Genomic DNA, 20,735 nt, shown 5'->3' with positions numbered 1-20,735 from the left:
GTGGATGTGCTGTATTTCTTAAGGGCTTTGCAAAGTTGTTCTAACTAGAATGTACCAGTTGAATGAGTGGCTAGTATATATAGCAATTGCAAATTAAATGCAGGTAAAATGTGAGATTATAATCGTATGAAATCTGATATGAAGGAATAGGATGAACATGAGCGACATTAATGATGATTTGACGCGTCTCAGCCATTCATTCCTTTATTATAAAATCGTTTATTATATCGGAATAAAATGTAATGATATCATCATTTTATCACTTGTACAATGTATCAATACCTCCGTACAACACAATTTCCGTAGTAAACGCTGTCAACAGAAGGCAAAAGAATGGGTCTCAAGTTCATTTCAGAAATTACGTGGAAGTATCCCTGAGGAATAGGTCTCACAACCTCTATCAAGATCATATGCATCATTATATCTAAATTTCCAATAATTTCAGCAATATAACCTATGAATCCTTTGTCCAACTTTCCACTAATTTTTCCAAATCGAATTTAGGATCCTCGGGGTCGGTGATCACTGGGAAAGATAGTCAATGATTAGTAATTCCTAGTACACATTCAAGCGGACGCGATTATCATAGGAACAATCAGAATAGCAACTAGTCATTAAATAGCAATTTCTCCTCTATCCATGTCATCTGCTGCTATCTCCTTTCCGGTCCTTGCGCGCATTGCCCAACTTAATGTGACAGGATATCGCCAAGAAGGCTACAGAGAGATATGCGTCGATGGCAAGACTCCCTCGCGCTGCTATCTGGCCATATATTCCCTATATGATGACCGACAGATTTAAAGAGATAGATCAACTCACATGATGAACCGCTTGTCTTCTCAGACTTCTTAGCAGCATAAGCTTTCTTAGCTTCCTCAATCAAATGTGCTCGGTGAGATACAGCGTGGGCAGCCTATACCTCGTACGTTGTTTCAAGATATAGCAATTGGGGAAAGATTGATATTGTAACGAAAGAGAGATGAATGGTCCAAGTCGCGTTGATATTGGTCATGTTGATAACGATTGAGTCGAAAGAAGATTGGTTTTTATGTTAGCTTCACCCTTGACATTGTACTACTTATGCACGACCATCACTGACCTTCTTCTCGTCATATAAACTCTGTACTGTCGATTGATGAACGATACCGTAGAAGATACCTCCAATAAGAGCGGACCATCGAACGACCTATAAATATCTCCGACCTTAGCAAAGATCCTAATCAAACTTTTGATTCTTTTCCACAAAGTAATATCTCTCATGACTTGTTATACAACTCATTTACATTTCCGCCGGTTCATACCACTTGTATTTTCGTAAACTCACGTTGGTAGTTGGAGTAGCCATTTTATGATATTTTCTTGAGAATTAGGAAGTGAATTTAAAGAAGCGGGAATTTGCTTTCGGAGGGCTCGAGTGCCCTTTTGTACAGACTAATAGAGAGACAAAAAAGATATAACCAAATCAAAGTCCAAAAGCTTGATAATGTTATCAATGAAATGATCAATAAAATCACTCGTGAGAGCTGCTTGCTTGCTTGCTTGCTATTGAGCAAAGTAATTAGACCGGGAAGAACCGAAGTGAGTACAGTAGTGTTTAAAAGGGTATTTCCGATTATTCCGACAATGTGGCATTCTCAAGATTACCTTCTATTAAAAGTAATGCCATGCGTTTATGTGAATTGTGACGCGACGAAGTCACCAATAACTGCCTCGTTGTCGTTGTGATTATCCGCTACTATACATTTGAACATCTTGAGACAATTATCAAATACAAAACTTGACTTGAACATTTCTGACCATCCTCTCTCTCTTTCTCCTCCTCTCCATATTCACAAACGTGCCGACTCTTCCTTTCACTGCTGGAAATAGCGGCGGTATCGCCAAATATTCACCATGAACCCTTCTTCAACGTGCTACACTATCGTACACGATGATCTTATCGATGCACCATCTTCTCAAGAACTCCGAAATGCTTTACAAAAAGGATCAGATGAAGTCAAATTGGAAACTATGAGAAGAATTATCGTTAGCACCTTGAACGGTCAAGGTCATGTACGTACAGAGTATTCAATTTAATCGAGAAATGGTTTCTAATTTAATTGGTCTTATAGCCATCATTGCTTATGCCTATCATTCAATATATTATGCCTTCGCGTAATAAGCAATTGAAGAAGATGTTACATTTCTATTGGGAGTAAGTTAAAGATTTAGTATAGTCGGATAGAATACAACTCATATACATAATGTAATAGGATTTGCCCTAAATTGGACGATAATGGAAAATTAAAGCAGGAGATGATTTTAGTGGTGTAAGCTATTTTACTTTTAGAATTGTGAACCCCGTAGCTGACATGACCTATGACAGTAATGCCATCCGAAATGACTTGGTAAGCTGGGAGAAGACTGAAACGACCATCAACGTAGCTGACCCGTCAATCATAAAATAGCAACATCCTAATGAGTATATTAGAGGAGCGACATTACGTTTCTTGCAAAAGATTAGGGAATCAGAATTGTTAGAACCTTTGGTACCTACCGTCAGGTCATGTTTGGTGAGTCTTGTTGAACTGGACGACATCAATCGAACAATATCAGATGTTTATTCAAATCTACAGGAACACCGACATTCATTCGTCAGAAAGAACGCAGTTTTCGCTACTTACACGATATATCAAGATCATGAACACCTCATTCCAGATGCTCCAGAATTATTGGATACCTTCTTGGCAGCTGTAAGCGTCCTCTCCATCACATGCAGATATGAATTAGTCGTATTGTCTAGCTTACGACGGGAGTTGGCAGGAATCCGATTCAAGCTGTAAACGAAATGCCTTTGTTACACTTTGTAACATTTCTCAACCTACTGCCGTCCGATACTTACTCAACAACTTCGATCAGATCTCAGGAATGGACGAGGGGATGCAGATGGCTGTCATTGAATTGGTGCGAAAGGAAGCTAAAACTGAAGGTGGACACAGGGTGAGCTTTTGATTGTTAGCTGCCGACAAGCTTATTCAGCTGAATTTTGACTTCAGGCGAAATGGATTCGATGCATATTCGAACTTCTCAATGCCGATTCTCATGCAGTCAAATACGAAGCTGCTACTAGCTTAACTACCCTAACCCAAAATCCAGCCGCTGTAAAAGGTGAGATGAATTCCAATCATATGATTAGGACGAGCTGACATTGCGTGAATAGCTGCTGCTGCCGCTCTTGCCGAACTCATCATCAAAGAGGCAGACAATAACGTCAAGCTCATCGTCCTTGATCGATTTGATAATCTAAGAGCTAAACATGACCATGTATTGGATCCTATGGTCATGGACATTCTCAAAGTTCTATCCAGGTTAGCTTATTACCTCATGATCAACAATGAACGCGACAGCTGATGCTACTTGCCTGCATAGTCCCGATATGGAAGTCAAGCGAAAAGCGTTGGGCATTGCCCTCGAGATGGTGACTAGTAGGAATGTTGAAGATGTTGTCCTGTTCTTGAAGAAACAATTACAAGGTACTCTGGATCAAGACTTTGACAAAGCGAGTTCTGCTTTTTAATTCGTGCCTATCCACGTAGAGAATGAGACCATAGCTGACTTTGCTGCACAGAACCTCGAATACCGACAATTGCTTATTCAATCCATACATTCATGTGCTATCAAATTCTCCGAGGTCGCTTCAAACGTCGTTCACGTGCTCATGGACTTCTTGGGTGACTCCAACAACCCTTCGGCAGTGGATGTCATTTCATTTGTCCGGTGAGCTTTACTTATTTGAACGGTGTGCTCCGGATAATTTAGCTTACTGGAACTCTGCAGTGAGGTTGTTGAGCGATTCCCTGATCTCCGACCTGCAATCACCGAGAAACTCGTCTCGACCTTTAGCGATATCAAATCTGGAAAGGTGTTCCGAGGAGCTATGTGGATCGTGGGAGAGTATGCCACTGGCCCTGCGGACATAAAGAGGGCCATTCAGGAGATCAGGAAGGTGTTGGGCGAGATTCCGATATTGGCATCCGAGCAGGTAAGTCCAACTGCATATAGGTGAAAGGCAAGAGCTGAACGACTTTCGCTAGCGTTTACTCGATGAAGCCGAAGCTGCAGATGAAAATGCCCCGGAGAAGGAAGAAGCGCCAAAGGCAGTGACGACAACTCGAGTTTTAGCAGACGGTACATATGCTACTGAGACCGTGTACACCTCAACAGCCCAAGCAGCAAGGCTGGAGCAAGTTCGTGCGGCAACCAAACCACCGCTTAGAGCCTTGATACTGGGAGGGGACTTCTTCACTGCATCCGTCTTAGCAGCAACGCTCACCAAATTAGTCTTGAGATTCTCTGAGGCTCAATCAGATTCTCAATCCATTAACACCCTCCGAGCGGAAGCAATTTTAATCATGACTTCCATTATCCGTGTTGGTCAATCAAAATTCGTTGCTGTTCCCATAGATGAGGATTCTCAAGAACGAATAATGAACTGTATCGAAACATTGGCTGAGCTCCAATCGTCAAAGATACTCCAAGATGTCTTCTTACATGATACCAAAGCTGCATACGCTAAGATGGTAGCTACTGAAGAGGTTAGTTGGTCAATTTACTTTGGTAATGATCGAGCTGACTGATGACTTTTTGGACAGAAAAAAGCTTTGGAGAAGAAAGAAAGAGAGAGTAAGACAGCTACAGTTCAAGCGGACGACCTGATCTCTTTCCGACAACTATCGAAGAAATCGACTCTAGGTGATGTGGATGATGTGAGTACTTACACTGTTCTGTGACGATTGAAAACGTGTGAGCTGATTCTAAATTGGGTATCAGTTCGACGACCTCGTTGCAGCAACAGGAGCAGCAGAAGTACAAGACGATTTCGTTTCGAAACTATCAAGAATATCACAATTAACAGGATTCTCCGATCCGGTATACGCTGAAACAGTAGTCACTTTATCACAGTACGATATCATCTTAGATGTTTTATTGGTGAATACAACAAACGAAACGATGCAAAATCTTACAGTGGACTTCGCAACTTTAGGAGATTTGAAACTTGTTGAAAGACCAGCAGCAGTCACTTTAGCTCCTCATGGATTCCACAGTTTAACGGCAACTGTTAAAGTGTCTTCAACTGAAACTGGAGTCATATTTGGTGCGATCACTTATTCGAAACAAGGTGCTTCTGATTCAGATGTAACTATTGTTATGAGTGATATTCATGTGGATATTATGAGTTTCATTAAACCTAATTACGTTAATGAAGCGCAGGTAAGTCGCTCTCTCTGCTTCTTCATGAGTTGGAACAAAGCTGATTTATGACCGATGATTATCATAGTTCCGATCTATGTGGACCGAATTTGAATGGGAGGTAAGTTGATCAGATCATTGAAAAGTAGATGGACGGAATTAGTCAGCTGATTCATGATGTTTTATGTAGAACAAAGTCGCGGTACAAACTTCCATTTCAGATCTTCGAGCTTATCTCGATCATTTACTTAAATCTACTCATATGGCTTTACTTACACCTGAAGCTGCTTTATCGGGAGATTGTGATTTCTTATCTGCCAATTTGGCTGCGAAATCTTTGTTCGGTGAGCTGCTAATTCCGTGTTATAACATGAGAATACAGCTGATAATTAATTTACAATATAGGTGAAGACGCATTAGCAAATGCTTCGATTGAGAGGACGGAAGATGGATCAATAACTGGACATGTTAGGATAAGATCGAAAACTCAAGGTATCGCTTTGAGTTTAGGTGATAAAATTACACTTAGTCAAAAGGCTTTGAAGTGATGAATTAGAATATATACATTTGAAATTATACTTCTTTATTCTTGTAAAAATACGAAATGATATTATGCAGATTATCTTTTAGGTTGACTGTGATAGTGACGGACATCTCCGCCTATCGGTATTCGGTGCCTTTGGAATGTGTTGATGGTTGTTGATGATGCGAAGCGACTGATACGAATGTTGATTATGGTGTATTGGCTTTACTCTCCTTTGCATATACCATACACGACATAAAAGACACTATTAATAGATACTATCACATAACGACTTCTTCAGCTGTCAAATAAATTCTTAGAATAAGTTCTATACAGTTGTACATTTCAGATTCAATAACATCAAATTAAGAAAACATCTTTATATCGAAATCCAAGAAAGAAGAATATAAGAAATATAAATTTAAATATAAATATACAACTTTTTTGGACCACCTAATAATAATAATAATGGGTCAATCAAATTCAATTCCAACAAATTTACCTGAAATTGCATTTCATTGTTTAAGAGTAGCAGATTCTTCACCAACAGATGGTTTAATAGAACCTTATTTTGATTATTTAATTGGAATTTCTTCTAAAACAAAACAAAATTCTAATGATTTATTTAATTTAATTAATAATGAAATTGGTTATAAAAAAGAAATAGGATTAAGTAAAATTATTGAAGAAAATGAAAATAATTTAATTGAATTAAAAGTTTATAATGCAAAATCACAAAAAATTAGAGGTAAGTTTTCTTTTTTTTTTCTTTTTTTTGGTTTCTGTTTTTTTTTTTAGGTTTTTTGTTTTTTTTTTTTGGTATGAGAAGAATGGGAATGAAAATAGAAAGTTGGAAAGATGTTGAAGAAGATGTTGACAATGTAAAATTTAGATGAATTATTTTAATTTTTATATCGTTATTTTAACATTTTTAAATTTGGAAATCCCCATTCCGTATATCTCGAGCATTAAATTATACTAACTCATGTTCATCCTAATCAGACGTTAATATTATACCTTCAAGACAATGGGCAGAAGCACTTTTATCAGCAAATGATGAAATAAATACACTATCAAATACAAATAATAATACCAACAATAAACCAAAACCTTCTTTACTTGGATTATCACTTCGAATATGTAATCCTGCTAATGCATTAGAAAGTGTTTATCATGTTTTAGATGTTTTAGAAGGATCACCAGCTGAAGTGAGTTTTATTTTAAATCTATTTAAATTCTCAATTCTTATGAACTGGTACTAACGGTATGATTATTTGTATAGATGGCAGGATTAGTACCTTGGGGAGATTATGTATTAGCTTGGTCAGGTGGTCCATTACATTCTGAAAATGATTTTTATAATTTGATTGAAGCTCATGTTGATAAACCTTTAAGATTGTTTGTGTATAATTCTGATTTAGAGTGAGTGAATTGTTAATATCCCGCAATTCTCTTTATCAATCAAACAAATTTCACGAATCGAACCTGATTGACCACTTTTCTGCTCAATAGTAATCTCAGAGAAGTGATACTTTACCCTACAAGGCAATGGGGTGGTGAAGGTCTAATAGGATGCGGTATAGGGTAAGTCATCAAATTAGCACGAGATCATACTTTGACTTATGATGCCTTGTATATTATAGATACGGACTATTACATCGTATACCACGTCCTTCAACACCGCCAAATGAACCTGTTGATGGATATTTTAATCAAGATCAAAATAGGATATCCGATTCATCCAGGCAGAATGAAGTCATTGCGTCTTAGTGAGATAGTATGGGAATGAACTTTTGATCTTTTTGACGAATTATGATGCATGCTATACGACTCACGACTCAGGCGACTTGAACACTCATACATGTAGTATTTGACTTATAATCAACTATATTGCTGTCATGGCCTCTGTGGTCATATCTCTGATTATGGGGTCAGGGTAATTTGCACGCGACTGACATGTTTGAACTAATAGATGTATGCGAGTATGTTTCAGAATCAATACATCAGCCACAGAGTAAATCAATTAATCAATCAATCAAATCATCCCATCAAAAAGTCAATGCTCAATCAATCTACATAGTCCAGTTCTAATTTCGCTTGTTTTGTATTCATCATATCAGTTCTATACGTTGTACATCGTTGAGAAGAAACCATCTTTACGAACTTAACGATCACGTTAACGCGCCAAATCACGAACCAAATAAACAATCAATATAAAGCTGATCTTCCATTCAGTAATTCAACATCTTGGATAACACTAAGCAAGGATCTAAAATCCACTTATCACTTCAGAATTTTTGATCGTTTCTCTAAGGTCTCGACAAATTATCAACCGTCTTGTCATACACTCGAGATTTGTTGTATCACAATATGGTATGTATCTCTATCCCAATCGTTACTTACACAATTCGCTCGTAGGAGTTGATTAATGCTGATTGATCATTAGTCTACATATTCCCAAACAAGCTCAAATCACCCACATGCGGATCCTGAACAATTCTACGTAAAGCAAAATAGAATAGGTCAGCTTACAACCAACGTTTTCTCTAAATAAACGATCAAGCTGATAAAATCTTTGCGGATGTAGGTAAAGGTAGTTTTGGAGAAGTTTACAAGGGGTGAGTGATGCAAATTGAAAGGCACTTAGAAAACACATCAATATAGTGATCTTGGAACTTACTTTGCGCCGGATAGATACGATCGAAGAACCTCTTTACCTGTTGCAATCAAGATTATCGATTTAGAAAGTGCAGAAGATGAAATAGATGATATTCAACAGGAAATACAAATCTTAGGTCAATTGGATAGTGAATTCGTGACTAGGTAAGCTATTCCATTGCACGACTTATAACGTTCTTCCTTCCAATAAGGAACATTGTGGAGCTAATACGTTGCGCGATTGGATAGATACCATGGGTCATATTTGAAAGGATCGCATTTATGGATTATAATGGAATATTGTTCGGGCGGATCATGCTCTGATCTGGTACGTTTCCATATGATTACAGTGCACTTGGCATCTCTAAAATCTGCTTAATCCATTTGGGAGATCTGGGAAGTGTTGACTTATAATTCCGCTTTATAGATGAAAGCGGGTATCTTTCGAGAAGAATACATAGCTATCCTTGCTAGAGAGCTGTTGAGGGGATTAGAGTATCTGCATGAGGAGGGAAAGTTGCATAGAGATATAAAAGGTCAGCTCTACAAGCGAGGAGGTATTGTTTCTCGCTAAGCTGACGATGAAATGGATAGCCGCCAATATACTATTGACGGCAAATGGGGAGGTCAAATTGGCTGATTTCGGTGTGTCTGGTCAATTGACCGCTACAATGACCAAAAAGGTGAGTATCAATTGGATGAAACGTTCAATACTACGGACAGAAGCTTATCGTGTGACTCGCAGAACACTTTCGTCGGAACACCGTACTGGATGTCACCTGAAGTAATCAAGCAATCTGGATACGATCATAAAGCGGATATCTGGAGTTTAGGTATTACGTGTATTGAAATGGCAATGGGTGAACCTCCTTACGCAGATCTGCATCCGATGAAAGTGAGTTGTGTGATTCGATTGCCAACGAGGTTGTCATGCTGAGTCAGGTGCATTGACCTTCTTTATCAGGTACTGTTCCTTATCCCGAAGAATCCTCCGCCTCAATTAGATGAGACAAAATTCTCTAAGACTTTCCGAGATTTCGTCTCGTTGTGTTTACAGCGTGACCCACGAATGGTCAGCTTCACTCAGATCAGAGGGTGTATAATCAAGCTGATGGGCTGTTTGTAGCGTCCGACCGCGAAAGACCTGTTAAAGCATAAATTCATCCGAACAGCCAGGAAGGCCTCTTACCTCACCGAATTAATCGAGAGGCATGAGAAATGGAAAGCCGAAGGAGGGGCCAAGAATGGAGAGGACGGCAACAGAGGTGACGGGATGTCAAATGAGTGAGTGACGACCCATGAAGGGTCGAGGAACAGAACTGTCTAACGATTGAATGACAGACATGGCTACGGACCTGCACAAGATGCTTTATGGGACTGTACGTATCAGTCGGTTGCCCGATAGACCGATGGGCTGTCCTCATTCAAGCTGATATCTACCTTCCAGTCGGCACTGTACGGAATGCGCTACCCCCTCAACCCGGAACGGTATCTCGCTCAACTGGTCGACAAATACCAACAGGAAGCGGAAGACCGGTTTCGGCTACCCCGACAAAACCAGATTTACCGCCTTCTATGAACGGCAGAGCTCTGCCGACCGTGCCTCCATCGGCATCACAAGCGACAATCGTGAGGTCTGAGCCCGAGCCCGCTTTCCAGACGATCAGAAACGCTTTACCGCAGGGGCCAACCCCGCATTCTCATCAACAGCAGCAACCACATCAACAGAGTCAGCAGTATGTGCAGCAGGTACCAGAGCACGAGAATGATGATGATGTCATGCTGGAAGGCGTTATAATACCTGCTATCAATAATGTGAGTTCATCTCAATGCCCTTTCGGCAAGGTCGTCTTTGAGCAATATGCTGATGTAACATGGGGATAGCTTGCCACACGTGTGCCTAATGATCATGCCCGTGAAGCTTTGGCTAGACTTCGACAAGCGTTTATCGAAGCTGAACGATCCATACCTGGTGTAACTTCTGCTTTCGTACTAGAAATCGTGGAGAGTGTGGAGCCGGTGGAAGATCATTGAGTCTAGCAATCTGACTGGTTCCGCTTGAGTGTAATAATTCAATAGGGGCGGACCCTTGGGAAAGGAATGAATTCATAGGAAGATGTCCAAAACCACCATTTATGTATACAAAGCATTTAGTCGCAAGTAACTAATTCAACCACATGTACTGTATTTCTTACGGCCGCAATAAAATAACTTGCTTTAGCATGACATAATTGTGAGAGCAGATTCTGTTACCATGTACAGTACGTTATCAGTGACAATGCCAAGATTACCTCGGTCCTGTTATCGCTGATATGCATGCCGACAACCGGCATGACCGACTTTTGTTGCACTGCCACTAATTTGTTCGAAGATATAGATATATATATATATTTACATTGATTGAGCCTATACCGCGGAGCTCTTTATCTTCGTCATTGGTGATGACATAGATGATTGACACTGTGTGTATATAATCTGAAGCTCTATAAATATAACGAATTGACCTAATCTTCCAGAATTCGGAAACAACTCATAGGCAATGTGAGAAGAACCAATACATTAGAGAAATGTCAATGTTTTTACCTAAACATTGAAAGAAGTCTACTATTCCTAGCAATTCCTTTTCAAGTATCAAGAAAGATAAATCATCTAATACTGAAACAATTCGAAATTCTCAATAATACTTTAGCTAGTATTCCCTCTACAAATGAATTGAGGAGTTATGGTATATCATCCATCCACTTTAATTCCTAAACCTTCTAAATTATCTATCTCACCTAGTAAATTAAATATAAATACAAATATGAAACCACCTGAATATACGCCTATTTCCCCTATAGATGGGCTCAGAGATAAATCAGGTGAAAATCTAATTGAAGTTTTGAAAGAATCCGATACTGTCTTCTTTAAGTAAGTATAAATTCTTTATATTATATTTTGATTTTATTTCACTTCGGTAATTAAACTCACACAACGTTACATGACTTTCAAGAGTTTGGCTGATCAAAATCCTCGTCCTGATCCATTAGTTGATGATATTAAATTAAAATTAAATTAATATTGATCATTGTATTTTCAAAAGTCTAATTATTGTACGATTATAGCTCCTACTGACGATTCAAAAAGTGTATTTATTACTTTCGCAAAACGAGTAAGTCTACTCCTATACTTCCAAGAACAGATTTATCATATCAAAAACATTACTGATCATATAAATCTTTCCTTCAGATCGATAAAGGTGAATATCCCCTTTTTCAAGTGGGCATTCAATTCCTACAAGTAGGTAATGATCCTTTCTGTAAGTTTCACTTTTCTATCAACAAGAGAAGCATTACAAGAACTTGATGATGGATTATCAGAAAAACATGATTTAAGAGATATGATTGATACAGTTCCGAATTGTGAACAAGATTTGACAGCTGAAATTATCGTTAAGACTCTGGCTGGAGGTATCAATCGACGTATAGATGGGAAGGCGTGAATATAACCCCATACATGATTTCTGATCTATGATTTGCATCTTTCTTGCGATTCGTGTTTGTACCGTACGATCAGTTGAGTGAACAGACACAAACTCGTCGAGTGCGATCTCATGCCGCCTATGGAATCGAGCTGTTGTACCAGAGTTGTGCATGATTGTAATATATAGCTGCTTATACCGCAAACGTAGGAGATGTCTGTCAATCCTACTTGGCTCAACCAGCCCTCACTTGGGACTGCGGCAACAAACAATCAATCGCCATAGCTGCAGTCTCTCATATGACTGGTCTGAGCCATCGGAATATCAATGAATCGTTATACATGATTGAGGTATGTACGAAAGAGAAATATATAAGATTTTACAAAAATCTTATATATTTATGTACTTTATGTTGCTTTACGAGATTGAACAAGAAATAAGGAAGGATATAATTTATTGACTTTCTTTTTCTAAAGCTTTCTCATAAGCTAATAAACCAGTAACACCATCTTCTTTTTCAAGTGAATTACCAGCTTCATCTGTAAAATCTAAAATTGGTCTTCTCATTCTTCTATTTGGATGTCCATTATTCTTTTGTAAGAAATATTTTGTTCCTGCAATTCCACCTCTTGTAAAAGAAGCATCAGCTTCACTAACTAAATCTTGTAAATTTAATGCTTTTTTTAAATCTTCTGAAGAAGGTTCAGTAGAATTTACGATTTTTTCACATAATTCAAATAATTTAACTAAAGATCTTGGATAAATATTACCTAAACCCATTATTGCACCATTTCCTTTTCCACCAATTATAGCAGGTGCCATAAAATCAGCAAATCCACCTAAAGTTAAAAATTCAGGTGCTAAATTTTTATTTTTTCTAGGATATTTTGTTGAAAATGATTTTGAATTTGAAGAATCTTTTTCTTTTTCTCCATTTTCAAAAATTGATGTTTTACCTGTAATTCTAGTTAATTTTCCAACTGCACCACAAGTTAATTTAACTCCACAAATATTTGAACCTTCTAATGCAATTGAATTAATTAAATCTGAATCCATATCTATACCTCCTGCTGCACCTGGAAAATTATAAATCATAACTGGAATAGGTGAAGCTTCTTGAACATCTAAGAAAAATTGTTTAAGTGCTGGTTTTGGAAGTGCACCTGCATAATATCCAGGTGGAATTACTATAGCTATATCGGCACCTGCTTCTGCTGCAAGTTTTGATACTCTAATAGTTTGTCTAGTAGAGTTACCACCGCTATAAATAACATTAATCATAATATCAGCCATCAGTCAATAAATCTTGAGGTGGTTGAGAAGGTAACGATTAGGGCTGCACTCCGGTCAAATGATGAAGGGCTAAGCCGTTTTATCATAGAAAAGGTCATGGAAAGGAGCGTAAGAGGCAATGACAAGACACTCACGTTCCTGCGATGAACACTGTATCATGCAGACCAGCTTCATCTAAAGCCTTTCTAGTTTCTTTGAAAAGTGTGAATCGTTCATCGTCGGACAAATGGAAACCTTCACCCATTGAACCACAAATAACAGGTTGCATACCAACTTTAGCAAGTTTAACAACATGTTTTCGGAAAGTATCGAGGTCTATTTAAGTTTATCAGCACCTTAGAGCCAAAGTCATTACCGCCAGGAGATCAAATAAGACGAAATGAGAAGCTATGGCAAAAAATGGATACTCTTACTCACCTAAATTCTCTTCATCATCGTAAAAAGTAGGGATTGGTGCCCATACTCCAGGTTTAAGAGTTCTTGTATGTCCGTTTGTAGCTGCCATCTTGTAATTAATACAATACAATTGAAAACGATCAATTATTGTTCTCAAGGAGTAAATAGTGTCTGATCAAAATAATTTGGGTGGGTACTTATAATACATATCCATCTTATATGCTTGAGACCCATCTTGTTTCTAATACAAACGATTTTCGGTCCGTAAATCTCCCGATCTTGATTCACCGGACGGACAACGGGCCGGCCGCGGTTCCTGATCAATTTACCTCGAGCTCAGAACTTCTGGACAACGGATTCAGAAATCAAGCAGTAATATGTATTCACATGGGATAACACAGCATGTGCTCTACGAACTCAATGGACCAAGTCACATGAACATGCATATCTATAATTAGTATTAGTTTGAAAGCGAAATACAAATATCCAATATCGAATAAGAGGTTATCGAATACTGAAAAATGGCCTGTATATTCCTTTCGCGTTTTGTAATCTACGATTGAACTTCAACCTTATCTGCGTTATCAGGGCTATTCCGTTCCGCTTCATGTCCAAATCACCAATGTGGATAACAATAAGGGATACGCAAGCTGCGTTTGGTCCTTTGCAGTGTGGCAGCGAGGGTCAAGCGAAAGCTACTCCAGATACTCCCTGATGGTGGACTACGGTACATCGATACGTGCTCTTGAGGCTCCAGCGTCAGGTTGAACAGGTCCTCCACGGCCTACAGAAGGGGTCTTTCCTGCCGTACCACCACCTCTTCCACCTCTTGACGAGCTTCCAGTTGCAGCCGAGTTTCTCGTGAGAATCTCCATTACTTGAGCTTTACCAGTCCTCTCTTTCCCCTTGCCCCTGCCACCGCCGCCTCCGGTCCCGCCACCTCTGGCTCCCTCGCTTGCCTTCGCTGTTGCCTCTCCTCCTTTCCCGGCTCCTTTCCCTCCTTTCTTGCCTCCATCCGGCTTGGGTCCGGCATTGCCTTCACCATTCTTGGGGGTGGGTTTTCCTCCATCTTGCTTCTGGTTTAGACTCTGCACAAGTGGTTTGTTAACAGCTTGAGGTTTAACTATTTGCGAATTTTGACCTGATTCGGCATTTGGTTTTGATTTCTCGGTTGGATCACCATCTTTCTTTCCCTTCTTCCTATTCTTGTTTTTCTTCTTTCCTTCTCCTTCCCCTTGAACGGATGATCCTGTTTCAGGATTAGAAGTAGCGATATGTACTTCTCTTCCTTTCCCAGCTACCATTATTGGACCAGATCCAGCTTGAGCAGCACGCTTTGTAGCTGCCGCTGTAACGCTGGCTAAAGCTGCGGCACGACGAGCGCCTTCATTCGCAGAGGCTGAAGAGGCTGCTGCTTTCGAAGATTTAGATTTCTTCGATTTCCCTTGACTTCGAAGATGATCTAAAAGAGGTGTTGAAGTGGGTTGTGATACAGGCGCTGCAAGTTTGGGAATTAACAGTAAGCTCAGAAAATAATGTTAGGGGCAACACTTGAGACATACCTGAAACCTCTAATGCGGGTTTTGCAGGCTCTGCTTTGAGACTTTCCAGGTATGACAAATAATCGGGATCTGAATTCAGATTTATCAGGAGTGATAACAAGCATTGAATATAGCTTTAACATACCATCATCGATAGTTCCTTGTCTAGCATCCACTTTGACTTTGGCTTTATAAGGTGTTTTTTGAACTGGTGCAAATTCAATAACAGCTCGATACTCGGCACCTGTATATATCATTCAGCTGCAGTAATGATAACAACACGAGCGGGGCATTGACCTACCAGTCTTTGCCTTGTAAACATGTCCGTCAAATTCCTTGACGAATTCTACTATTGCTTCAGGATTCGACATCAGGACATACGCTCTTGAATGGATGGAGTGCGCATCATACGACCTGACAAAGAGTGCATGATGAGTATGATTAAGTTGACTCGTAATTTTCTAACGAGGTTGGAATGACAAGAGGTGGCTCACCCGTCCGCCGCCTTCCCTTGAATATAGCTCTTCCATAGACAAGTCTTATCATCTATCCATCCTGAGACTGATTTCCAAAATAACTCTTCAGGTAAAGTAGGCGGTAATCGCCTTATGACCAGCTTGTTTCGCGCGGTAGAAGAGGAAGAAGCTTGAGCGACCATAAGAGCTCAATTTTCTTTATGGGTGACTGGAGCTGGAATTGACTCGCAAACCGGATGGATCTCTTCAAAATAGGTGTTGATACCTGATTCAGGTGCGTTGTCGCTTTCAAAGTAATATATAGATCGTTTACAAGAATGAAGGGAGTATTTGTGAACAGTTGTGTGGTGGCAACAAAGGTTGAATTCAATTCTCAGGCACGTATTTGTTTGTAATCACGTGACATACATTGATTTTTTGGTTATTTAGAGCTCATTGAAGTATACACTGGATTTTATATATGAATGCATTCTCTTATTTTGATTGAGTACTGTGGAATATCATTCGCAGACGATAAGATACAATATGGCGAACGATTTCATAACGACAATAGACTCGGATGACGAAGCTCCTCAATTTGGAGAATCCAGTATACAGAAAGGTAAAACACCAACCAAGAATGATGATCTAGATCCGGATTTCGAATTTGATTTTGCTGGTGGAAGAGAGACTGGTTTGGACTTGTGGGGAGGTGATGAAGTAACTGGATTTAAAAACGGAGCTGAGGTATGTGGTTAATGTGTCCTGATTGCCGGTTGTATCTCTTCGTGCTGACTTGTTACTTAGCCTATCAACGTAGATGATATCATCGCTAGACGTCGTGGTAAACCACTAGAATCTTATAACGATCGTAAGAGGAAGAGAAAGGCGGCAAAGGAAGAAGAATTAGAAGAGGGGTCTGAAGAAGACGCAGAGGAAAAAGAAGACGAAGATGAGAATATGGATGAAGAACAATCGGAAGTGGAATTGAGCGGTAGCGAAGAAGACGAGGAGATGTCGGCCAAGGACTCAGATCTAGAGCTCGGTACGGACGATGAGCAGGCCGAGGATGAAGAGGCCGAAAGTGAAGACGACGATGAAGAGGAGTACGAGGAGGAGGCCGGTTCTTCAGATGAAGAAGATGAAGAAACTGCAGCTGAATTAGCTCGAAAAGAAGCCTTCTTCTCAAAAGATCCCTCATTGACCGATGATCCTACTCTACCATCTACTTTTGCTGCTATGAATCTTTCTCGGCCCCTCCTTCGAGCCTTAACTTCATTACAACTTAACACCCCAACGCCAATTCAAGCTCGAGCTATACCTTTGGCTTTGCAAGGTCGAGATATTTTAGGTTCAGCAGTGACTGGTTCTGGTAAAACCGCCGCTTTCATGATCCCATTATTGGAAAGATTATGTTATCGAGATAGAGGAAAAGGTGGTCAAGCTTGTCGGGTCTTGATCTTATGTCCTACCAGAGAATTGGCTGTGCAATGTGAAGCTGTTGGTAAAGCTTTGACTGAAAAAGGTGGATTAGATGTTAGATTCGCTTTATTGGTTGGAGGATTATCTTTGAACGCTCAAGCTCATACACTTCGAACTTTACCGGATGTACTTATCGCTACCCCAGGTCGATTGATCGATCATCTTACAAATACCCCTTCTTTCACCTTATCGGCATTGGACGTACTAGTCATAGATGAAGCCGATCGAATGTTAGAAGCTGGATTCACAGATGAATTGGAAGAAATCATAAAAGCTTGCCCACGATCTAGACAAACGATGTTGTTCTCAGCTACTATGACTGACTCTGTTGACGAATTAGTGAAATTGTCATTAGATAAACCAATTAGAGTATTCGTGGATCCTAAGAGAAACACTGCGAAAGGATTAATACAAGAATTTGTCAGGATAAGATCGGATGAAACTAGATCACCAAGTTTATTGGCTTTATGTAAAAGAACAGTAAGGGAGAAGTGTATAATATTCTTTAGAAGTAAAGCTTTAGCTCATCAAATGAGAATCGTATTTGGATTAAATGGATTAAAAGCAGCAGAATTACATGGTAATTTAACTCAAGAACAACGTTTACAAGCGTTAAACGATTTCAAAGCTGGTTCAGTTGATTATCTACTTGCAACCGATTTAGCTTCTAGAGGTTTAGATATTAAAGGTGTTGAAACTGTTATCAATTATGATATGCCTGGACAATTATCTCAATATACTCATAGAGTAGGTAGAACTGCAAGAGCAGGAAGAAATGGTAGATCAATATCTTTAGTAGGAGAAGCGGATAGAAAAATGTTGAAAGCTGCTATAAAACAATCTGAAGCAGATCAAATTAGACATAGAATTATACCTCCTGAAGCAGTTAATGCAATGTTAGATAAATTAAATGAAATTAAAGATGAAATTGAGGAAGTTTTAGTAGAAGAAAAAGAAGAAAAATTAATGAGACAAGCTGATATGGAATTGAAAAAAGGTCAAAATATGGTTGAACATCATGATGAAATTCATTCAAGACCTGCTAGAACATGGTTTCAAAGTGAAAAAGAAAAAGAAAAATCAAAATCAGCAAGTAAAGAAGCTTATGTTGGATCTTTCCCTAATGCAGCTGCTAATGGTTCTAATGGTAAAGATTTAAATAAAGATGGTAAAAAAGAACCTAAAAGAGGTAAATATGATGGATTATCTAGAAAAGCTAAAAGAAGAAAAATGGCAATTGAAGAAGATCAAGCAGATCAACAATCTTCAAAATCTACTTCTTTAGCAATTAGAAATGCTAAAAAAGCTGCTAGACCAGTAAAAATTACTGAATCTTTACCTAAAACTAAATCAACTTCTAAAAAGAGTTCAACGAAAATTGGAGCAGGGAATAAAAGAAAATCTGCATTTGATGATAATAAACCTTCTAAGAAACATGAGGGCATGCGTGCAAAACAAACTAAAGTAAATCTTGATAAAAAAGGTAAAAGTGGCAAAGGAAAATCAAAGGGAAAGAAATAAATCATCGGTCTTTAATTTCGCATAATTATTTATTATTTACTCTGCATGTATTGTATATCACGCTTGCATAGAAGCAATTTAGGGTGATTACAAGCTAAGAGAGAACTTTCCTACTTTGAGAAATAGTGATATCGGTAATCCCCTACATGAATTTTGTACATCCGTTTACAGTCACATCACCAGAAAAGGCTTTTTGAGTAGCTCATAAAAAATTATAAATTACTGCTTGACCTGATAAATTGTATTTCTTTCTTTGTATATTACATACATTGATTCAGTTGGACTTCTATATTCAGAAGTAGAAACTTGTTTATTATTTTCTGCTTGTTGATTAAGTTGAGATAATGAAATAAAAGTTGGAGTTCTTTCTGCTTCTTGTAAAGGTAGGACATATGGTAATGATTGCTAAATATATTCAAGGTTATGAAATGATCTTAATTAATATAAATTACATTTTAATACAAATTGTAAAATAGGTAAAATTGACTTACGCGATTTTGTGAAATTGAATCAGATTCATCATAATTATTTTCAAGTTTTGTTAAACTTTTTTCTGATGATCCATTTAATTTGATTTTTGGATAATCATTAATTGTAATTGCTGATTTACTTGAAGAAGCTGGTATTTGATTTGTAGTTGCTATTCCAATTTCAGGTGAAAGTACTTGATTAATTTGGTATTCATTCGATTGAAATATATCTTTTGAAATATGCTGCATGTTTGTATCGGTATTGGTACTAGGAGTAGGCGGTAAAGGAGGTAAATCAGGTATATTCGAAGGTGGAATTGGAAAATGATTTATAGTTGAATTTCTCTTATCATTTCCAATAAATTCATTAGTCGAATTGCAAATCGTTGTTGAAAGGTTTCCATGAGTATGAGATTGTCTTTCAATATCATTATAATCATTTACTTCAATATGTTGATCGCCATTTATGACCTGGTGTAATTGTGATTGATTTACTTGTATATCAATCTCCTCTTTTTCTTGTATATTACATATTTCTTCATTTAACTTTATCCAACTTTTTCTATTATTATTATTAATCATAATTTTTGAAATTGAATTTCTTTTTTTTTCTTTAAAAGTTGATTCTAAATCATTCATTTTATTTAATAATAATTTTTTGGTTTTTGATTTTTTAAAATACCATAATAAAATTGAAAAAATTGATAAAAATGATAAAATTATAATTATAATAAGAGTTGTATGATTATAATTCATATTTGAATTTGAATTAGAATTTAACTTTTTATCTTTACTTTGATCGCCTAATGAGTTGGATTGAGATTGAATTGTAGAAGAAGAATATGTTGTAGGTAAAGGAAGATTTGCAGGTCTTGTTATTATCATTTCACTTTTCGTTGATCCATATTCAACTGATGTGGTTGAAAGTATTGAAGAAGGTTTAATTGTCATACCACCATCATTCATGATGGAAGTAGGTAATACTATACCCGTTGTAGGTCTTGGAGCAATTACATTGGCTCCTTCTGATAATATGTATGTATACGTTTGAGCCATGTTATCGAAAGATGGTTATATACGGTCGCTAAGATTGTTTTGGAATTCCAATACCAATATGGTTGTATAAGGTCACTAGTACTGAGGGTAGCAGAATTGTCAGTCGTGCTTCAGAAAACACCAGTCCTGCTGGTTGGAATAAATCAGTATCAAACTTTGTATAAGTGTAACAAGGGGGAGAAACGAAAAAAGCTCAAGAAGATATGTATGATGACTTCTTTCAGAGCTATACATTGATTGTTAATCTCATCGAATACATTTTAACTCGAGCCTACTAGACATTCTGAATGGATACAAACAAACAGAACAATATGAATTGAAATTTTGACCGAAGCTGACCTGATTGTCAAGTGACCAATCAAATTACCGCCACCAACCACACTGAATATTCAGAACAACATAATAGCCAAACATTTCAGTCTATTCAATTCAAATCATTGTCTGGTTTTTTAGTTCTCCATCAATTGTGGAAATACTTTGCATACCAATTCTTATTTCGATTTATTGAAGCTTCCAACTCAATGAAGATTGTGGAAAATACAAAATGGGGATAGTATGAATTACAATCAATATCTCTTATCAATGAGAAGTTATACGAATTTATACGAATTTATACGATTCATGCTATCTTGTTCAAAGGCGACTGGTAAA

At 38.0% G+C, this 20,735-nt stretch overlaps 9 protein-coding genes across 9 annotated transcripts; 5 read left to right on the top strand and 4 right to left on the bottom strand.

The window, feature by feature from the left end:
* Nucleotides 1-454: 454 nt before the first annotated feature.
* On the bottom strand, nucleotides 455-1,345 carry I206_107712 (uncharacterized protein; the record flags this gene model as incomplete). The annotated part of the gene is made up of 4 exons (XM_019157757.1): nucleotides 455-525; nucleotides 820-913; nucleotides 1,100-1,186; nucleotides 1,325-1,345. 4 exons carry the CDS (start codon nucleotides 1,343-1,345, stop codon nucleotides 455-457), a joined length of 273 nt encoding a protein of 90 aa, XP_019009397.1.
* Nucleotides 1,346-1,893: 548 nt separating this feature from the next.
* Nucleotides 1,894-5,777, top strand: I206_107711 (uncharacterized protein; the record flags this gene model as incomplete). The annotated part of the gene is made up of 18 exons (XM_070203583.1): nucleotides 1,894-2,052; nucleotides 2,112-2,194; nucleotides 2,253-2,309; nucleotides 2,366-2,387; nucleotides 2,448-2,552; nucleotides 2,616-2,732; nucleotides 2,803-2,979; nucleotides 3,036-3,147; nucleotides 3,200-3,347; nucleotides 3,409-3,538; nucleotides 3,608-3,756; nucleotides 3,817-4,021; nucleotides 4,074-4,574; nucleotides 4,632-4,745; nucleotides 4,810-5,250; nucleotides 5,318-5,350; nucleotides 5,420-5,573; nucleotides 5,635-5,777. The coding sequence occupies 18 exons, from the start codon at nucleotides 1,894-1,896 to the stop codon at nucleotides 5,775-5,777; spliced, it is 2,850 nt and encodes a 949-aa protein (XP_070059684.1).
* Nucleotides 5,778-6,220: 443 nt separating this feature from the next.
* On the top strand, nucleotides 6,221-7,522 carry I206_107710 (uncharacterized protein; the record flags this gene model as incomplete). Its single annotated transcript, XM_070203582.1, has 5 exons — nucleotides 6,221-6,500; nucleotides 6,755-6,960; nucleotides 7,035-7,174; nucleotides 7,265-7,336; nucleotides 7,396-7,522. The coding sequence occupies 5 exons, from the start codon at nucleotides 6,221-6,223 to the stop codon at nucleotides 7,520-7,522; spliced, it is 825 nt and encodes a 274-aa protein (XP_070059683.1).
* Nucleotides 7,523-8,122: 600 nt separating this feature from the next.
* Nucleotides 8,123-10,444, top strand: I206_107709 (uncharacterized protein; the record flags this gene model as incomplete). The annotated part of the gene is made up of 13 exons (XM_019157754.1): nucleotides 8,123-8,125; nucleotides 8,199-8,274; nucleotides 8,340-8,370; nucleotides 8,447-8,575; nucleotides 8,660-8,738; nucleotides 8,838-8,946; nucleotides 9,005-9,093; nucleotides 9,156-9,305; nucleotides 9,375-9,482; nucleotides 9,537-9,694; nucleotides 9,752-9,789; nucleotides 9,858-10,225; nucleotides 10,295-10,444. The coding sequence occupies 13 exons, from the start codon at nucleotides 8,123-8,125 to the stop codon at nucleotides 10,442-10,444; spliced, it is 1,488 nt and encodes a 495-aa protein (XP_019009394.1).
* A 688-nt stretch (nucleotides 10,445-11,132) lies between these two features.
* On the top strand, nucleotides 11,133-11,891 carry I206_107708 (uncharacterized protein; the record flags this gene model as incomplete). Its single annotated transcript, XM_070203581.1, has 4 exons — nucleotides 11,133-11,320; nucleotides 11,537-11,561; nucleotides 11,639-11,708; nucleotides 11,803-11,891. 4 exons carry the CDS (start codon nucleotides 11,133-11,135, stop codon nucleotides 11,889-11,891), a joined length of 372 nt encoding a protein of 123 aa, XP_070059682.1.
* A 432-nt stretch (nucleotides 11,892-12,323) lies between these two features.
* I206_107707 (uncharacterized protein) lies at nucleotides 12,324-13,668 on the bottom strand (the record flags this gene model as incomplete). The annotated part of the gene is made up of 3 exons (XM_019157752.1): nucleotides 12,324-13,131; nucleotides 13,298-13,478; nucleotides 13,581-13,668. The coding sequence occupies 3 exons, from the start codon at nucleotides 13,666-13,668 to the stop codon at nucleotides 12,324-12,326; spliced, it is 1,077 nt and encodes a 358-aa protein (XP_019009392.1).
* Nucleotides 13,669-14,281: 613 nt separating this feature from the next.
* On the bottom strand, nucleotides 14,282-15,758 carry I206_107706 (uncharacterized protein; the record flags this gene model as incomplete). The annotated part of the gene is made up of 5 exons (XM_019157751.1): nucleotides 14,282-15,057; nucleotides 15,122-15,190; nucleotides 15,246-15,344; nucleotides 15,402-15,514; nucleotides 15,595-15,758. 5 exons carry the CDS (start codon nucleotides 15,756-15,758, stop codon nucleotides 14,282-14,284), a joined length of 1,221 nt encoding a protein of 406 aa, XP_019009391.1.
* Nucleotides 15,759-16,101: 343 nt separating this feature from the next.
* On the top strand, nucleotides 16,102-18,558 carry I206_107705 (ATP-dependent RNA helicase DRS1; the record flags this gene model as incomplete). Its single annotated transcript, XM_019157750.1, has 2 exons — nucleotides 16,102-16,302; nucleotides 16,363-18,558. 2 exons carry the CDS (start codon nucleotides 16,102-16,104, stop codon nucleotides 18,556-18,558), a joined length of 2,397 nt encoding a protein of 798 aa, XP_019009390.1.
* Nucleotides 18,559-18,777: 219 nt separating this feature from the next.
* On the bottom strand, nucleotides 18,778-20,084 carry I206_107704 (uncharacterized protein; the record flags this gene model as incomplete). Its single annotated transcript, XM_019157749.1, has 2 exons — nucleotides 18,778-18,963; nucleotides 19,050-20,084. 2 exons carry the CDS (start codon nucleotides 20,082-20,084, stop codon nucleotides 18,778-18,780), a joined length of 1,221 nt encoding a protein of 406 aa, XP_019009389.1.
* Between the last annotated feature and the right edge of the window lie 651 nt (nucleotides 20,085-20,735).

This window comes from Kwoniella pini, chromosome 11 (assembly GCF_000512605.2).
Source record: "Kwoniella pini CBS 10737 chromosome 11, complete sequence".
NCBI lineage: Eukaryota > Fungi > Basidiomycota > Tremellomycetes > Tremellales > Cryptococcaceae > Kwoniella > Kwoniella pini.
This window is presented reverse-complemented; position numbering and strand designations above follow the sequence as displayed.